The sequence below is a fragment of the Hipposideros armiger genome, unplaced genomic scaffold (genome assembly GCF_001890085.2).
Source record: "Hipposideros armiger isolate ML-2016 unplaced genomic scaffold, ASM189008v1 scaffold_464, whole genome shotgun sequence".
NCBI lineage: Eukaryota > Metazoa > Chordata > Mammalia > Chiroptera > Hipposideridae > Hipposideros > Hipposideros armiger.
The window spans coordinates 102,156-122,499 of record NW_017731814.1 but is presented as its reverse complement, the minus strand read 5'-3'; the positions used below and the strand labels follow the sequence as shown (position 1 = coordinate 122,499).

The window sequence follows — 20,344 nt, the reverse complement described above, 5'->3', positions numbered from 1 at the left end:
TATATGAGAGAAGCACTAATATAAATTTACAGAAACATTTAATATAAAATGGAGCTATTTGAAGACAATGAAAATTAAAACTAAAGTTCTAATTACAGTTATTTTATATTAACTTCAGCATTCATTAAATTAACTTCAAGGATTTACAGTCTCCTTGAACCTCGCAACAGACTGGAAGTTATTTTCCTCGTTAGTTTTAGCCTCAAGGAATCCTAAGACCAAGACAGAGAGGGCTGGGAGGCCCAGACAGCCCTCTGGGATGTGTTCTCTTCCCCTTTGCCCCTGGGATCAAAGACACCACTTTGCATTTACCAATAAATTGCCCTTCCCATCGGCCTTTGTAGAATTGGCTTGCAAACTCTTGATTGGAACCTAGGGTAGTGCCTCAAGTTATAAGTGATGGGACACACACCCCCTCTCTTCCCAGCTATGTAGACACACGTTCCGGCATAAATACAGGAAACTTTCAATTCATTTCATTCAAAGACAGAAGATGGGAGGGGGTGTCAAAGGGTTTAAGGCAATGCAATTTGTAATTTTTCAAAATCTGAGCATTTTTGATTGATTTCTCTTTTATATACTAAAAATATTCTCATCGAGGGAAACAGATACATTTCTTTACAGAGTCAATATTTACAAGTTAAAATCGAATACATTTACAAAATTAAGTGTATTTGTTTATTTGTAAAAGGGTATTTTTTTCCCTCCCTGCTTTACTTAAAATGAATGGGTTTTATGATTATTTACCACTGGGCTGAAAACGTCCCTCCCTTTTGGATTCACAGCTGCTACAAAGTAGAGGAAGCCAGACTCTCTGAGAAAAGGCCAGGGTGGGGATATTACGCTATTACCCATTGCAAAGCAGAAGCCTGTCAGTACATGTTATAAATGACATTTTAAAATTGACAATTCAGCAAAGGAAACAGGAATCTCAGGATCCTCTTTCATGTTTGCTGTCATCGGATCTTACTCAGGTTATTAACATCTAAATATTCACTGCTATTTTTTAAAAGAAATGACATCTCTGAAAAGAAACACACAGGAAGCAGATACCTTTTAATGATAAAAGCAAACCTTTCATCTCTTCTTCTCAGAGAGAAATAAATTTTACTTCTCTGGGGCTCTCACCAGTTACGTAGGTGCTGAACAGAGGAAGGGAAAGGAGCTGAATAAAATTCTGACATGAAACCGAAAGGAAGGAAAAGTGGCATCATAAGTGGGATAAAATCAATGCTACAGGAGAATGGAAGTCAAGCTGACAATTAGGTCCATACATTATGCCTTTTCTGACTCTCATTTAGGAACCTGAAAGAGTAATTTTGTGCAAGAAGCTACTTTAACTTTGAAGTCTATAGATCTTCCAGGAGATGAACAGATTCTAAATATTGTGCAATCTGTTCACTTCCGAAACATTTAGCCTGAAGTGAATGAATAATGTAAGCTCTCTTTCATGGAATAACAGATTGCAGGAGGAGAATAGGTCCTGGTCTCTTGCACCTTAGATTTTGAGGGAATCCACAGAGCATGAATTAAATGCATGCAATATTGTCTAAGAAATCCGTTTTATGACAACTCATACATTTTCAGGTGCATCTTTACTTCTGCACTGAAGTACAGTTTCTTCCTGTGACATGTTTGCTTTCAACCTGAGGGAAGATCTCTGTGAAACTGATTATAAAACTTTCCAATTTTCTCAGATGGATCTAAATCATAAATGTGCTCTCTCAACTAGCTACAAAATCTTTGGGTTTTTAAAATTACTTTTCTGTTTAAAATATTTTGAGGAGTTTGTTGAATGCTCAAGAATTTTAGAGCCAAGTAGAAAAATGTTCAAGTTTATTTGATCCTCCAGTTTTCTGCCCCATGTCATGTCATTATACTCCCCACCACCTGACCTGGCCACTATATACAATAAATCCAAAAAACCTTTGTGACATTCATTTAAGCAGGCAGCTTAAAAAATTAGTTACCGAATCAATCATTATTAATATAACATTAAAAACAGGTTTACGTTATAACAACAAATAATAAATATCCTTAAGGGAATAAAAGAAAAACAATTGAGTCTCGTTATTAAAATACATAAATTATGCAAATAACTAATGAACTTAACAAACTTTCACTTATCCAGGAATGATATAAGCGAATAAAGAAAATCATGCATCTATGAAAAAATATTCACTACAAGTAAGTGAAAACACTTAACGTAAAGAAAAGGCATGTGGCTTTTGGAAGCACATGGTCATGACATGCTAAATGAGCACAGCAGGGACAAAGGACAGGGCAACAGCTGTGGACGCCAAGACTGCAGAGTGTGGCAGAAGAAGTAGTTAAGAAAGGAAACTGGAAAGGAAAAGGCAGAAGCGATAGACGGGGCCGTTCCAGCCAACTGGGATCCTGTTCTATTCTTACCTGAGAGCTAAGAAACAGAAAACTGTAGCCGATACTTTAACCTTGAGGCCATTTTCATAATAATTTAAGTGATGTTTAATGAGTTTTAAAATGACTACTTATACTACTTTGTGTTTTGGTTTTTTGTTTTGTTTCATCTTGTTTTTTTAGCCATGGATAAAAGGGGCAGTTTTATTTTGACAGTGGTTTCCTTATACATTAACACCGTTCAAGGACACTCTCCTATACATGCAGACGCCCCCGTCATGTTCCTTTTAGGAAGTGACGTAATGAATTCTCCCCCCACCACACGCTGCCTTGCTTCTTCTGGCAGCAATTTCTCCACAGGAGTCGAAGGCATAATCAAACCTTCCATGTATGTGCAGAGGGTTTTTTTGCTTGTTTATTTTGCTATACTGTCTGTCCTCCCTTTGCCTTTCATTTATTTTCTGCATTTCACTTCCAATTGCAATTTCAATTTTACTAGCACACCAACCTCCTCCCCTTTGGCAACCATCAGCTTTTTCTCTGTATCTATGGGTAAGTTTCTATTTTGTTTATTCATTTGGTTTTTGGGGGGGTCCACGTTTAAGTGAAATCATATGGTATTTGTCTTTCTGACTTATTTCACTTGGCATAATACCCTTTAGGTCCACCCATGTTGTTACAAATGGCAAGATTTCATTCTTTATATTCTTTCTTTTTGCTGAGTAATATTCCATTGTGTGTATTTACATCTTTTTTTTTAGAACCCCATTTTTTTATTGTGAAATAAACATCTTTTTTAGTTTCAGCTGTACAACACAGTGTAATAGTTATACTTTTTACCCCTCAAAGTGACAACCCCCTCCCCCAATCTGCCGCCCCACTCCCCCCCATATCATACATATCTATTACAATTCCCTAGACTCCACTCCCACACTATACTCCACGACCCGTGACTATATACATATATTCACTTATAGTTGACATACAATATTATACAACATCCGCTTCAGGTGTACAGTGTAGTGACCAAGCCTCAACCCCATAGAAAATGGTCTCCCTAACAAGGCATGTACCCCATTCACCCACCAATGGACACCTAGTTGTGTCTACATCTTGGCTATTTTAAGTAATAGTGCAATGAACATAAGGGTGCATATATCTTTTTGAATTAATTTTGTTTTCTTTGGATAAATAATCATAAGTATAATTGCTGGGTCGTATGGCAGCTTGATTTTTAATTTTTTGAGGAATCTCCAAACTGTTTTCCATAGTGGTTGCGCCAATTTACAATCCCACCACCAGTGCACAAGAGTTCCCTCTTTTCTATATCCTCACCAGCACTTATTTTATTTTTTGATGATAGCCATTCTAACAGTTATGAGGTGATATCTCATTGTGGTTCTAATTTACATTTCTCTGGTGATTTAGTGATGTTGAGCATTTTTTATGTCTGTCGGACATCTGTATGTCCTCTTTCAAGAAACGTCTCTTCAAGTCCCCTGCCGTTTTTTAATTGGATTGTTTTTTTTTGTTGTTAAATTGTATGAGTTCCTTATTTATTTTGGATATTATTCTTTATCAATATATTATTAGTGAATATCTGCTCCCATTCAGTAGGCTGTCTTTTTTGTTTTCTTGAAGGTTTCCTTCACTGTGCAAAAACTTTTTAGTTTGATGAAGTCCCATTTGTTTATTTTTGCTTTTGTTTCCCTTTCCCGAGGAAACATATCCAAAAATATACTGCTAAGAGCAATGTCAAAGAGTTTACTGCTTATGTTTTCTTCTAGAAGTTTTATGGTTTCAGATCTTACATTTAATTCTTTAATCCATTTTGAGCTTATTTTTGTATGTGGTTTAAAGAAGTGGTTCAATTTTACTTTTTTTGCATGTATCTGCCAGTTTTCCCAACACTACTTATTGAAGATTTTTACCCCATTGTATATCCTTTGTTATACATTAACTGACAGGTAAGTGACCATCTCTGGGTTCTCTATTCTATTCCCTTGATTTATACGATGCCAGACAATTAAGTTTGCAAACTCATCCTAGAAACAGTGCTACATACCTCATTGCTGAATATCACTACAGTCACCTTCCAAGTACTCCCCTTGGGAAGCTATGCACCAATGCCAGCGCCTAGTCCACTTTTCAAAGCAATTTTGGAACTCTTTTTCTGGAATGGCCATCAGAGCTGTTATCGTATTACCCTAGATGTCATCAAAATGTCTTCCTTTCAATATTTCCTTTATCTTTGGGTGAAGAAAGAAGTTATTGGGGGCCAGCCAGATCAGGTAAGTAGGGAGGATGTTTCAATAGTTATTTGTTTACTGGCTAAAAACTCCCTCACAGACAGTGCCACGTGAGTTGGTGCATCCTCGTGATGCAAGAGCCATGAATTGTTGGTGAAAAGTTCAGGTCATCTAACTTTTTCACACAGCCTTTTCAGCACTTCCAGGTAGTAAACTTGGTTAACTGTCCAGTTGGTACAAATTCACAATGAATAATCCCTATGATATCAAAAAGGTTAGCAACATCGTTGCAACAAGTTCACAAACTTAATTATCAGTCCCACATATATGTTTTCGTGCCAGGACCGTAATGTTTTTATTGTTGCTTTGTAGTATAGCTTGAAATCAGGTGTACAAGGTCTGACAATTAAGTTCGTGAACTTGTTGCAATGATGTTGCTAACCTTTTTTGGTATCAGCGGGATTATTCATTATGAATTTGTACCAACTGGACAAACGATTCACCAAGTTTACTATTTGGAAGTGCTGAAAAGGCTGCGTGAGAAAGTTAGATGACTTGAACTTTTCACAACAATTCATGGCTCTTGTATTACAACAATGCACCAGCTCACATGGCACTGTCTGTGAAGGGAGTTTTTAGACAGTAAAAAAATAACTGTATTGGAACACCCTCCCTACTTACCTGATCTTGTCCCCAATGACTTCTTTCTTTAATTAACCGAAGATAAAGGAAATATTGAAAGGAAGACATTTTGATGACATTCAGGACACCAAGGGTAATACGATGACAGCTCTGATAGCCATTCCAGAAAAAGAGTTCCAAAATTGTTTTGAAGGGTGGGCTAGGTGCTAGTGTCAGTGCATAGCTTCCCAAGGGGAGTGCTTTGGAGGTGACCATAGTGATATTCAGCGATGAGGTATGTAGCACTTTTTCTAGGATGCGTTCGCGAACTTAATTGTCCAACCTTCATATGATACCTCCTACTTTGTTTTTTCTCAAGGTTACTTTTGCTATTCGGGGTCTTTTGTGGTTCCATATCAGTTCTTTGATTAGCTGTACTAGTTCTGAGATGAATGCCATTGGTGTTTAAATAGGGATTGCACTGAATCAGTATATTACTTTAGGTAGTAAGGACAGCTAAGAAAATTAATCCTTGCAATGGTATATTCTTCTATTTAATTTGTATCTTCTTCAATTTCTTTCTTTAATGTCTTATAGTTTTCAGAGTACAGGTCTTTCACCTCTTTGGTTCAATTTATTCCTAGGTATTTTATGCTCTTTGATGCAACTGTAAATGGGACTGTTTTCTTAATTTCTCCTTCTGATTGTTCATTATTAGTGTCTAGGAATGCAATGGATTTCTGTATATTAATTTTGCATCCTGCTACTTTACTAAATTCTTTTATTAATTCTATTAATTTTTTGGTGGATTCTTTAGGATTTTCTGTATATAGTATCATGTTATCTGCAGATAATGCGAGTTTTACTTCTTCCTGTCCAATCTGGATATATTTTATTTTTTTATTGTTTGATTGCTGTGACTAGGACTTCCAATCCTACGCTGAACAGAAGTGACTGCAGGCATCCTTGTCTTGTTGCTGATATTAGAGGAAAAGCTTTCAGCTTACCACGGAGTATGTTATTATCTGTGGGTTTGTCATATATAGCCTTTATTACACCGGGGTATGTCCCTTATATACCTACTTTGCTGGGAGGTGTTTTTTTTTTATTATAAAAGAATGTTAAATTGTTGTCAAATGCTTTTTCTGCATCCATTGAGATGACCATAAGATTTTTACCATTCATTTTGTTAAAGTGGTGTATGTTAATTGATTTGCCAATGTTGAACCATTCTTGCATCCCTGGGATAAATCCCATGTGGTCACGGTGTAGAATCCTTTTAATTTATCATCAAATCTGATTTGCTAAAATTCTAATGCTTAGAATTTTGGCATCTATGTTCATCAAGGTTTTGGTCTGTAATTTTCTTTTTTGTAATGTCTTTGTTTGGCTTTGGTATCAGGGCAATGCTGGCTTTGTAGAATGAGCTTGGAAGCATTCCTTCTTCTAAATTTTTTGAAGTAGTTTCAGAACAATAGGCATTAATTCTTCTGTAAATGTTTAGTAGAATTCACCTGTGAGGCTGTCTGATCCTGCGCTTTTATTTGTTGGGAGTTTTTTTATTACTGCTTCAATTTCACTGCGAGTAACTGGTCTGTTTAGATTTCCTACTTCTACCTGGTTCAGTCTTGCAAAGTTGTATATATGCTTCTAGAAATGTATCCATTTCTTCTAGACTGTGGAATTTTTTGGCATAAAATTTTAGCAGTATTCCTTAATGTTTCTGTGTATTTCTTTGGTGTCAGTAGTAACTTCTTTTTTATTTATGAATTTATTGCATTGGGTTCCCTCTCTTCTTTATTTGAATTTGGCTAAAAGTTTGTCAATTTTGTTTATGTTCTCAAAGAACCAGCTCTTAATTTCATTGATCTCTTCTATTGTCTTTAACTTCTATTTATTTCTGCTCTGATATTATTTCCTTCCTTTGTTTACTTTAGGTTTTGTTTGTCCTTCTTTTTCTAGTTTCCTTAAGTGCAAAGTTATTGTTTATTTGGGATTTTTACTGTTTTATGATGTAGGCCTGTAAAACTATGAACTGCCCTCTCAGACCTACTTTGCTAAATCCCATACATTTTAAATAGTTATGTTTTCATTTCATTTGTCTCAAGGTAGTTTTTGATTTCCTATTTGATTTGCATTTTAATTTATTGGCTGTTTTGTTTTGTCTCTACGTATATGTGTTTTTTCTAGTTCTCCCCCTCCCCCCGCCCGTAGGTGATTTCTAGTTTCATGCCATTGTGTTCAGAAGAGTTGCTAGATCTGATTTCAATCTTACTGAATTTATTGAGGTTTGTTTTGTGGCCTAATGTGATCTATCTTGAAGAATATTCTATGTGCACTTGATAAAAATATGTATTCTGCAATTTGGGGATGAAATGTTCTGTAAATGTCTATTAAGTTGATCTGGTCTAATGTGACATTTAAGGGCATTATTTCCTTATTAATTTTCTGTCTGGATGGTCCATCCGTTGATGTAAGTGTGGTACTAAAATCTTCTACTACTATTATTGTATTACTGTGAATGTCTCCCTTTATGTCCATTAATATTTACTTTATATATTTAGGTGCTCCTGTACTGGCTGAATAGATATTTTGATCATTATATCCTCTTGTTGTAGTGACCCTTTTATAATTATGTGATGTCCTTCTCCGTCTCCTTTTTTACATTCTTTGTTTTAAAGTATATTTTGTCTGTTGTAAGTATTGCTACCTCAGCTTTCTTTTTATTTCTATTTATATGGAATACCTTTTTCCATTCCTCACATTCAGCCTGTATGTGCCTTCCAATTTAAAGTGAGTCTCTTATAAACAGCATATACATGGGTCATGTTTTTTGATCCATTCAACCACCCTACAACTTTTTATTGGAAATTTAATCCATTTACATTTAAAGTAATTATTGATAACTATGTCTATATTGCCATTTGGTTAAGTGTTTTTTGGTTGTTTTTGTAGTTTTTCTGCTCCTTTCTTCTTTTGATCTCTTCCCTGGTTCTTTGTTGGTTTTCTTTTGTGTTTTATTTGGGCTCCTTTCTCTTTAGTCTTTGTGTATCTTTTGTAGGCTTTTGGTTTATATATGAAGTTTATATATATATATCATCCTATATCTTTGGTAGTGTATTTTAAGCTGATAAGACATTTAAGATTGAATATATATTCTAAAAGGACTACATTTTTAATACTCCCTTCAATGCTTTATGTTTCTGATGTCATATTTTAGAATTTTAAATATTTTGATGCAGTGATGTTTTAAACAAAGAAGGAAAGTGAGGAACACAAAGCTATTTTGTTTTGCTTTCCTTGGAAGTTATTTCTACATGAATCTTTTGGAATTATAAAAATATTCCACTGACAGTATTTCCTAGTTACATTGCTGTGTATATGTAATTAAAAAAAATACTACTGAAAGAGAAATCGAATATGCATATTATGTGTACTACAAATATACCATTTAAGATTCAAATGAAATAACTGTGGGTATTTTAAAAAGATTACCAATAACATAAAAAAAAGTTTGAGCTCTTCAGAAGTGGCGAATCTACTTTTACTACATAGCCCAAGCCCAGTGATTAATATAAAAGGAAAATATATCATAAAACCATGAATACCAAAAGTCTTAAAATTATTGGTTTGATTTCAAAGCTATTTCCAAAGCAACAGAGAATAACAAATCACTAAAAATCAGAAATTTCAAAGCACCTTGGTCTATGCTCCAGGTTTTATTCTAAATCTTTCATTACAGTACAGATTATTTCATTAGAATTTAAGTTGTGTTTAAAAACCCTATGCTCCTTAGAAAAATTTGTACATTTTTTCTATTTTAGGTTTCCCCACCTTTTTTCATTTTTATAAATAAAAAAAACAGATAATGAGGTGCCTTGTAAATCTTACCCCTCTCAGCAACTTTAAGTTTAACCCCATCAGTTTTCCTGCAACCTAGTAAATTAAGAGAACATAAGAGGGACATCAAATAGTGTTGCTTTTAATTCCCCAGTTGAACATGTATAAATAACAACTCTAAGTGAAAAAAATCAAATTGGGTATTTGAATGAAGACATCTACATAACTTCTTATAACTACATAAGTTATACAGACAAATGGAAATTTTCATAGAAAAATTCCAGTGAATACAACTGTCAAAATCTCCACAGTAAGCTACCTTAAATTTACTCCAGTCCAATTTAGGAAATCGTGTATACCTGGGGGGAGGGGGGGCGGGGAAGCCCCATCATGGTCCATGATTTGCTGCAGAACTTAAACCTTAAATCCCACGGAATTTTTTCCTACATTCTCAGATTTCTCTTGTTACAATGATATTAAAAGCAGCTCAAAATATTTTTAGTAAAGAAATGCAATTCAGATGGCACATTCATGCAGGTGCATGTCTACAAAAGACAGCATGCAATAAAGAATACAAATAAACACACAAAAGTATGACAAGAGTGAGAAGCACCAATATGTTCAAGAAACATGTTTAATTTACCCTTTCTTCTTTCTTTTAAGAACTGCATACACGAAGCCGCCAACCAATAAGACGACAACCACTACAATAAACCAAAACACAAATGACATGTAACTAAAGACTACCAAGATTCAAAATCTAACAGAAGAAATTAATGTTGATTATATTTCAGTGTTCAGAAAATATTATTTAAGCACATACACATTCCGTCTGAACTCTTCACAGTCTAAATGCAATTCCCTGGAATCACTTAAATGGTCCACAGTAACTCAAAACAGAGTCTTAGGTAATTTAGAGTTATTACCCAAAGCACATTTGGGGTGCAAACTCATATGACTAATCATCTTGGAAATATAAGTATAACTTAAGGTTTGTTACTAAATGGAAATATAGACTATAAAAGAATATACACTCACCAACATGAGGTGGTATATCATCTAAAAGTTCAGGTGTTTCTAGACTAATTTACTTAATATCCAGCTATGAAAACTACAGAAACTGAAAAATCCTTCAAGAAATAATGCTCTTCTTCACATGGATATTTTAAGTGGTATCCAAGTTTGGGACACTTACATGAACCAATAACAATCCCAGCAATGGCTCCTGGACCTGAGAAAAAATAAAACCAGTTTGAAGATGATTAAACACATGTTAAGTCTCCAGTGAGCAGAAGCATTTTCACTTTGACCAGCTCATCTACAAACCACAGCAAAGAGCAAGTTTATCAATCCAGTTTAGCGAGAGCACTAGAGCATCCAGATCACTTTGATGACAGAACCCTTCTGATCTGACGCCAGGCATGGGGTCCTATATTGTTTTGTGCTGTAGCTCCCACACCAAGGTATTTAGTCAAGTTTATTATTAGAACAATTAGACCTCACTAGATAAGAGGAAAGTCATTTAAAAAACATATTATATACCATTATAGTTGGTTTAGCTCAGTATTCAGTCTATCATTTCTTATGATTTTATTACAAAATTACATTTTTCGCCAAAAAGTGGGTGTGTGGAATAAGTCATAATTAAGTCCTATTAATCTATTACACAGATGCAATCTGTAGCCTTCACAGACCATACGTGATCAGACCATCGGTCCTTCCTCACGCACTGCCACCCCCAAATTAAAACACAGTCTTCATTACCAAGGAAATTCTAGGGATGCCGATGAAACCCCAGGGCACATGGATAAAAATTATGCATAGAAACTTAAACATGCATTTTTGAATATCCAGAGAGCGATAAATAATACAAAATCTTAATTCTTACAAATGTTTATCAGTAGTACCTCTGCTTCTAAACCGCCATTTTTATTAAATTTCCATAACTGAAGCATACAATGTCATGTTTACCTCTGCTCTTTTCCTTTCATAAAAAATTTTCAAGTGTTTAACCTCCTAAGATGGAATTGTTAGATTTACTGGCACAAAGATAGTAATAGTTTGACCACAGCATTCAGAGGAAAAACATAACATTCCTAAGGTGCATTTTATAAAAAGATTAACCTTACTAAACTCGTCTACGTAAATAAGAGTAATAGATATTTTCTTCATTTACTCATCAAGAAATGTTTATATTTTATTTAAATGCCACAACTATAATTCATCATTTTCTTTAGCATATACTGTGTGAACCCTGTGAGCCCACAGAAAGTGTACTACAACAGCGTGTTATAGAAAAAAAACTAACCCAATTTATATTAACAAGGTATACAAGATATGAACAGAAAAAAAACACACCTACAAACTGCCATCACAAAATAGCAGCATCACATGGAAACTAAGTTCTACAAATTTTAACCTACACGTAACTACAGCATTACGGACGGAGTTACCTTCCCACACAAGGAATCCTAATTTGGGGGCATCTCTCAAAAACTGTATTATCTAAATGTGATTACACATACTACTGCTTACATTTGTCATGGTATCTACACTATTAAAATAAGTACAAATGCCAACTTATCACCCATTTGTGACAGGTTTCTTCTCTAACTACAGATAATTGAAATATGATATTTCCACGTAGAACTCTAACGTCTCATAATGCAGTCATTACTAACCAAAATAATACCTAAATCTTTAGATGGTGGTTCATCACTGGGAGTGGAATGACCCAGAAAAAAGACATAAAAATGGAAATAAATTAAAAAAGAAGAAAATAATAAAGCTTAAAGACCTCTAAATTCATAAGCTTAGATTTTTTGCCTTTGTACAAAAACTGTTATAATTTCATTTTCCTTATATAAATTATATTAATGTTTTTATTTAAAAGTAGTATCATAAAATATTATAAATTTATATTCAGTGTCATCAGAATTCTTCTTCCTGTCCAGTAACTTTTCCTATGACAATATTCTGCGGTACAGTAAGTAAGTTTATCAGATTATTGTCAAACTTAGCCTATGGATTCACATTATTCTACTTAAAAGATACAGGAGGCTTAATAAATGATTTAGAAGTTGATCTGTAATAGAAAGAAACTTCCACATACCAAAGTCCATTTATGAAAAACCCATAGCTAACATTATACTCAATGGTGAATGACTGGAAGTTTTTCCTTTAAGATCAGGAGCAAGACAGGATGCCTGAGTTTCCTACTTCTATTGAACATAGCATTAGAAGTTTTCATTGAAGCAATTAGGAAAGAAAAAGAAACTAAAAGCATCCAAATTGGAACGGAAGAACTAAAATTATCTCTTTGAAGATGACATGATCTTTTACATAGAAAACTCTAAAGATTACACACACAAACACACACGTACAAACACAAACCTGTCTGAACGAGTAATTGAATTCATCAAAGTTGTAGGCTACAAAATTGACACCCCAAAATCAGTTCTATTTCTATGAAACTAAAAATGAACAATCCAAGAAGAAAATTAAGAAAATTCCATTTTCAATAACATCAAAAATAATAAAATATTTAGGAATAAACTTAATCAAGGGGTGAAAGGTCCCTACACTGGAAACCATAAAACATTGCAGAAAGAAACTGAAGATGACATAAATGGAAAGACATCCTGTGCTCATGGATTGGACGACTTTGTATTGTTAAAATGTTATACTATACAAAGCAATCTACAGTTTAAATACAACCCCTATCAACAACTTGAATGCTATTTCTTTTTCAGAAATAGAAAAATCCAACCTATAATTCATGTGAAATCCAAGGGACTAGGAAAAACCAAGACAATCTTAAAAAAAAGAGCAAAGTTAAGAGGACTCACAGTTCCTGATTTCAGAACTTACTCAAAACTACAATCATCAAAACAGAGTGGTACTGGCATGAAGACAGATACACAGACCAATAGAGTCCCCAGAAATATAAACCTCGCATATATGGTCAAATGAATACAAGGGTGCTAAGAACATTTCATGGGGAAAGGGCAGTCTTTGCAACAAATGGTTCTTGGAAAAGTAGCTACCATATACAAAAGAATGAATTTAGTCTCTTACCTTATACCATATAGAAAAATTAATTCAAAATGGATCAAAGAATTAAGCATAAGATCTAAAACTATAAAACTCTTAGAAGAAAACATAGAAGGCAAGCCTCATGATATTGGATCTGACAATGATTTCTTGGATGTGACACCAAAAGCTCAGGTAACAAAAGAAAAAATAGATAAATTGGACTTCATCAAAATTAAAAACTTTATCAGTAAAAAGGCAATCAATCCACAGGGAGGAAACAACTGCACATCATATATATGCTAAAGAACCAATGTCCAAAATATATAATGAACTCCTAAAACTCAATAACAACAACAAAAAAAAACAAATCAAAAATTGGCCAAAGACTTGAATAGACATTTATCCAAAGAAAATATACAAATACCAATAAGCACATGTAAACATGATCTCTAATCATTAGAAAATGCTAGTAAAAACCACAGTGAAATATCACTTCATATACATGAGGATGACTACTATCAAAAACAGAAAATAATAAGTGTTGGTAAAGAGGTGGAGAAGTTGGAATCTTTGTGCATCGCTGGTGGGAATGTAAAACGGTGCAGGCACTGTGGAAGACAGTATGGCTGTTCCTCAAGAAACTAAATACAGAATTACCACACAGCCCAGCAATTCTACTCCTAGGGATATATACCCCAACATTGAAAACAGGGACTCAAACAATTAACAAATGCCAATATTCAGAGAAGCATACTCAGAATAGCCAAAAGTTGGAAACAACCCAAGTGTCTATCAACAGATGAATGGATAACCAAATGTGGTATATACAAACAATGGAAAATTATTCAGCCATGAAAAGAATAAAGTTCTGATTCTTGCTACAAGGTGGATGAACCTTGAAAACATACTAAGTGAAATAAGTCAGAAGTGATTCCACTTCTATGAGATACCTAGAATAGTCAAATTCATAGTGACAGAAAGTAGGATAGTAGTTTTCCCATGTGTTTGTGTGGGGAGAGGTTAGTTATTGTTTAATGGATATATTAATTTGAGATGAAAATTTCTGGAGATAGTCGTGATGGTTGCTTGATAATGGGGACATACTTAATGCTACTGAAATGTACACTTAAAATGGTTAAATGGTTTAAAAAAAAAGCTGATCTAGAAACAAACATTAGAGAGGTAGCCGAACGTTTATAAGAATTGTTCCGCAAGATAGTAAGACATATCATAATACTACAGTGAAAAAAACAACAACAACAACAGAATTTGATGATTGCACAGGAATGTAGACTTCAAGAGAACAGAAAGATGACTAGAATACCTCTGACTGTAATTTAAGATAAAAATTGGCATTTCAAAACAGTTGGAGAAAAGACAACATATTAAAAAAATAGGGGTGGGTAGAGTGGAAAGGAACCCTCTCTCATTCCATGTACCATAAGAATTTCTGATGTACCAACAATTTTAAAGCGAAGAATGCAATCAGAAGACATGGATGAAATATTTATATAATTTCAGCATGGAGACAACCTAAAGCTTTAACAAAAAAGACACAATACTCATAGCCATTAGGGAAAAGATTGATACATCCAATTACCTATTAATGCAAAACTTCTGTACTTATAAGTGGCCACTAATAGAATAAATAAAATATGGTATATATATTAAAGTCAGAATAAAGAAGGATGGGAATAAATCTAAATACAACCCCAATCTAAAAGATAGTAAATGTAAAAAGTGAGCTTTAGAAAAATACAAATAGTATGAGGCCACTTTTAAGAAAAAAAGGAAACATGCAAAACACATATACTATCCATATAAGGATACTGATGTACAGAAACAGATAAAAAAGACACTTAAACTATTAAGTGATTAATTCACATAATGGACTAGAAAAAAAGGAGACTAATCTTTTACTCTGTATACTTTTGTAATGTTTGAAATTCTACGAATTTATATTCACATACTATTTATGTAATTAAAGTTATAAAAAGCAATCAATATCCAACAGTATAAAAATCTTCCAAGAAAACTGACTACTAAAAATAAGGCAAAAAAAAAAAATCCTGGAAAAAATGTTTACTTAAAGTTAAAAGGGCTTTAATTTATAGTTTTGACAAATTAACAAAAATATTTTAGAAACCTAATAGAAAAATACACAAAAGACATGACTAAATAATGTAGACCAAAATAATTCCACTTCACTGATAACAAAAGAAATGTAAATTGATACATGACATCAGTTTTTACCCACTACCTTATGACGTTCTGAACAATATAAGTAGGATCAAGAGTTACTGAACCTGGAGAACCTGGAGAACCTGGAGATTGAGTTGTGGTTGGAAGAGTAGCAGGAGGAGCAGCAGCCGTAGGCTTGACACCTGGAAAAATAAATTTGATTCTCTTCACCAGTTTTATCAATCTGATTATTACAGATTTAATTTTAATTTTTTATTTTTTAAAAAAGATTAATTAGCCCTCAAAATGAAAAATTCACATACTTTCTAAACTTTGCAATTCTACTTCTGGGAATTTAACCTAAATATGTATTTACAAAAGTATAACAACGTTCACTACAGCTTTGTATCTTACAATGGAAACTCTAGGAGTTAACTAACAGTAAATTGTAAAAAAGAATACACACATGTATCTTTAAAAAATACCATTCGAGTAGTATCATACTATAGTACATAATTTGTATTCCTTTTCCCTTAGTATTTCTTGGACAATTTTTCATATCAGCACAATTAGGTATACCTCATCACCATTACACGAGGTCCGCAATTAAGTTCGTGAACTCATCCTAGAAAAAGAGCTACATACCTCATTGCTGAATATCACTACAGTCACCTTCAAAGTACTCCCCTTGGGAAGCTATGCACTGAAGCCAGTGCCTAAACCACCCTTCAAAGCAATTTTGGAACTCTTTTTCTGGAATGGCCATCAGAGCTGTCATCATATTACCCTTGATGTCCTGAATGTTACCAAAATGTCTTCCTTTCAATATTCCCTTTACCTTCAGGTAAGAAAAAAGTCATTGGGGGCCAGATCAGGTGAGTAGGGAGGGTGTTCCAATACAGTTTTTTTGTTTACTGGCTAAAAACCACCTCACAGACAGTGCTGTGTGAGCTGGTGCATTGTCGTAATACAAGAGCCATGACTTGTTGGCAAAAAGTTCAGGTGTCTAACTTTTTCACACAGCCTGTTCAGCACTTCCAAATAGCAAACTTGGTTAACCGTTTGTCCAACTGGTACAAATTCATAATGAATAATCCCTCTGATATCAAAAAATGATAGCACCATTGTTGCAACAAGTTCATGAACTTGATTATCAGACCTCGTATGTTGCTACTGATCCTTTCTTTAACTGATAATAAAAAACGATTTACAGAGTCATAAAGAATTTTGATATTTAAAAAAAATCCTTGTAGTTTGTAAATGTTTCTCACAATCAATTCGCACCTCTGTCTTCCACATACTCAACTTATAAATCCTTTATGAATTCTTAGGATCAACTCTTTCAAAAGAGCATATCAACAAACGCAGTATCCCACAGTGCATACACCCACTAGGACCACGTAAGTAAACATGGATGGGTTGATGAGTATAAAGCTCACCTGCAATCTTAATATATCAGTCCACCGAAAAACCATCTTTCCCCCCAAACCTCACAGCACTCAGCTAAGGTACTCAAGGTGGTTACAAGGAACCAGGTGTACAGGAATCATAACAATGTGTTCTATCCACATTAACATGCATAAGTCCCCTCAATCCTTTAAAATAGTGGGACAACAGGAAACATACAAACAAATAAGCCAGTAATTGAGATTTGAGTTCAACACCCTCATCTTTAACAGGAAACTAAGCCCACAGAAAGGACATTCCTGGAGTAAACAGAGCCCAACTAGGACCCTGAGTGAGGGCGGCGCAGGCTGACGCTCTTCCCACTGTTCCTCTTGGCTCTCGTTTCTGCTTAAACCAAACAGAAGCCAGAGACAGCAGCACCAACATCAGGAAGACGGTTCCTCCCACCATACACATCAGAATAACCTCTCAGGTCTTAAGCAGGGCAGTTGATCAGCTGTCCATGTAACAAGTCCTCCACTTCATTTCAATAAATAAGGACTTTTCCTGCCTTTCAGTTGCTATGAAATCTAGTTTCTGTTGCCAAATAGAAATTTCCAGTAAAGAGAAAAAGAAAAATTGTATGAGATGGGGAGAGGCGGGGTTGGCAGAAATACCAGTCTTGTTTTGGAAGACAGCAGAAATTTCCCAGTTCAAATTGGACTATATAAAAAGAACTAAACTTGCTGCAGTCTGGGAAATGAAACACAGCCCTGGACCAGGAAGATATGTGTCAACAGATCACTTTTTACCATGAATTAAAATAGCAAAATTGGTGATACAAAAAACATACATATTAGAAAACAAACGCCACAGGCCTACCTTCTTCTTCACTAATGTTAGTTGGCGTGATGCTGTAAGTCATATGAGTTTCCTTTAAGAGCTTCCTATATGCCAGGCACTGTGCTAAGTGCTTTAAATTCAACCAATTTAAGCTTTATCATCCAGTGACAAATGTATTAAATCATTGTACGTATAAATACATTTACGGTTATTACATAACAAGTTAACATAGCTGTTTATATCTGAGGAATAAGGCTAATGATTTTAGAATCACTAAGTATAACAACGAAAATAGCTGTAAATATGATCTTCCTCTTTTCATTACTAAAAATGATGAATGATAAATCATCAGACATTTAAAGTATTTTGAAAACATCCAACATTTAAAGGATTTCAAAAAAATCACCAGGAATTGAAAGAATTCTGAAATATATAAGCAGGAAGTTACTAAACCTGAGTCAGTGGAAATTGGAGATATTGTACTGGAAAGGGTCGGCACTGGAAAAAAAAATAACAGATTGGATCAAATACTTGGGAATTATGACTGGCATTTTCACCAAGAATTTAAAAGAGTTTTGAAAAATGTAAGGTGTTACTAAACCTGGATGACTCGAAGTCGAAGGTTTAGTACTAGGAGGAGTCGGAGGTTTAGTGCTGGGAGGAGTCGGAGGTTTAGTGCTGGGAGGAGTCGGCACTGGAAAAGAAAGTAACTTAGAGGAGTTATCACTTTTTATTTATATGAATTATGCCTTTCATGCTTGACTTATTTAGATAAAAATAGCCATTCTTTAGTTTTCGGAAAAATGTTTGCTATCTACTTTTAAACATAAAAAAGCCAAACAAGAAAAATGTATACACCTGTGTGATGTGCGTAACATGCTAACCCTAAGAAAATATACTAAATAACAAAAGTAGGACTCCTTGTGAATTTTACATCTGTCATGGAAATTCAAGACAGTTAAATACTAAAACTGCTTCATTTCAGTTACTTTGTATCATTTATATTTAAATCAAAGTAAAAAATTAAATTAAAAACAATAAACCCCAAAAAGAAAAAAGATACCCTTTGTACCTTTAATACATTCTGGCATCTCAGGCTCCCAGGTACTGTCAGCTCCACAGACGATTGTGTTGCTGCCTTTAAGGGAAAAACCCTGGAGGCATTCAAATAGAACCTTTGCTTTATAATAATATTTTCTTCCAAATCCTGATATAATGTTTCCATTTTTGAGTGCTGGATATGGACATTTGACCACTGAAAAGAGGAGAAATTCCAGAATTAATGAAAAGCTGTTTTAACATAGGACAGGAAAACTAGTGCAAAGTAGAAATTTCCAGTGGAAACAAAGAAACAAGGAATGGAAGGCAGGATGTTAATGATTTTAAAAAAGACTTTATTTTCTATTTTCATTCCAGGTAAACAGATCTAATCATCTTTTTCTACCTAGAACAGGCTGTTATTACAGTTTGTTGGTCTCACTGCCTGGTATAAATTCTGGGAAAGTTCAAAAGCAACTTTTGATACTCCTTTTAGCTCTAGAGATTTTTTTTCCTTCCATGCTAATACTGATTATTGTACCCTGGTTTGTAAGGCCGGAAAACTCCTGTGAGAAGGTAATACTTGAGCTCAAATTTAAAAGTTGAAAAGAAGCTAGCCATGAGGCAAAAAGAAAGTCCTCAGGTAGCAACAACATACAAGAACTGGGATATTCAAGAAATAGAAAAGCCAGTGGAGTTAGGGTAGGGTTTTCCAAACACTTTGGACTACAACCCAGAGATCAAACACCCATTCTACATTGTAAACCAGTATGTAATCACACAGGCCCGAGATAAAGTTAATACTTAGGTTTCATACCAGCGTACTCTGGTATTTCCCATTCTACTCTCCATCTTAGGAAGTAAAAGGTTAGGCAAGACCCTCTAGATTGACTTCAGGATCCAGTAATGAGTTTGTTAGAATTTGGAAAAAAACAAAATAACACTGGCTGGGCAGTGAGCGCAAGAGAACATCTTATGAGATTAAATCTCAGCAACATATAAGGGCCATAATGTGCAGCCTTTTAAACCATAAGAATGCCTTTCCTCCTTGTCTGTGGCTGTGAATTTCCATTAGGTATCTTTTCAGCCTGAAGACCTTCCTTTAGCAATTCTTCTAGCTCAGGTCTGGTAGTGACAATTCTCTTAGCTTTTATCTCAAAATTTTTCATTTCACCTTCAGTTTTAAAAGATTTCTCCTTAAAAGATAAAGGGATTAAGTACAAATTGGCGGTTACAAAATAGTCACAGGGTATGTAAAATACAGCATAGGGAATATAGTCAGTAATGTTGTAATCAATGTATGGTATCAGGTGGGTACTAGACTTACGGGGTGATCACTTCCTAAGTTATATAAATGTCTAACCAATATGTGGTACACTTAAAACTAATAGAATATTGAATGTCAATGTAACTGAAAAATAAAAAAATAAAAGATTTCTACTTGACAGAGATTTCTAGGTTATGTGTTTTATTTTTTTTTTTCAGCACTTTAGATATTGTCTTCTAGTCTCCACAATTCCTTAAAAGAAGTCACCTGTCATTCTTACTTAGAGGGAAGGGACAACGTAATTTTCCCCCCCTCTCACTGGCTGCTCTCCCTTCCATCTTTTGTTTTCAGAAGTTTTACCATGATGTGTTTAGTGTAGTGGGGGTTTCTTAGTAAAAATTTTTTTTTTTTTAAGATTTTTATTGGGGAATTGGGAGATGGGAACAGCGCTGGGGAACTGGGGGAAGGGGAACAGACAAGTTGCTGCCCTTTCGTTCTTCAGTCT

General features: G+C 34.5%; 1 protein-coding gene across 5 annotated transcripts in view; it reads right to left on the bottom strand.

Moving 5' to 3' along the window:
• CD46 (CD46 molecule) overlaps window positions 1–20,344 on the bottom strand; it is a 52,781-nt gene that overhangs the window by 3,481 nt on the left and 28,956 nt on the right. Inside the window, exons 6-12 of one of the 5 annotated variants that reach the window (XM_019666182.1) lie at window positions 18,607–18,789; window positions 18,136–18,228; window positions 17,988–18,032; window positions 15,431–15,508; window positions 10,285–10,320; window positions 9,733–9,793; window positions 9,141–9,185 (exon numbers count right to left, since the gene is read on the bottom strand). In XM_019666182.1, the coding sequence (XP_019521727.1) occupies window positions 9,170–9,185; window positions 9,733–9,793; window positions 10,285–10,320; window positions 15,431–15,508; window positions 17,988–18,032; window positions 18,136–18,228; window positions 18,607–18,789 (512 nt within the window). In that variant the 3' untranslated portion in view covers window positions 9,141–9,169. Of the gene's footprint in view, window positions 1–1,053; window positions 1,143–9,140; window positions 9,186–9,732; window positions 9,794–10,284; window positions 10,321–15,430; window positions 15,509–17,987; window positions 18,033–18,135; window positions 18,229–18,606; window positions 18,790–20,344 lie in introns of all 5 variants that reach the window. The other 4 variants (XM_019666181.1, XM_019666180.1, XM_019666179.1 and 1 more) reach the window with 4 other exon arrangements.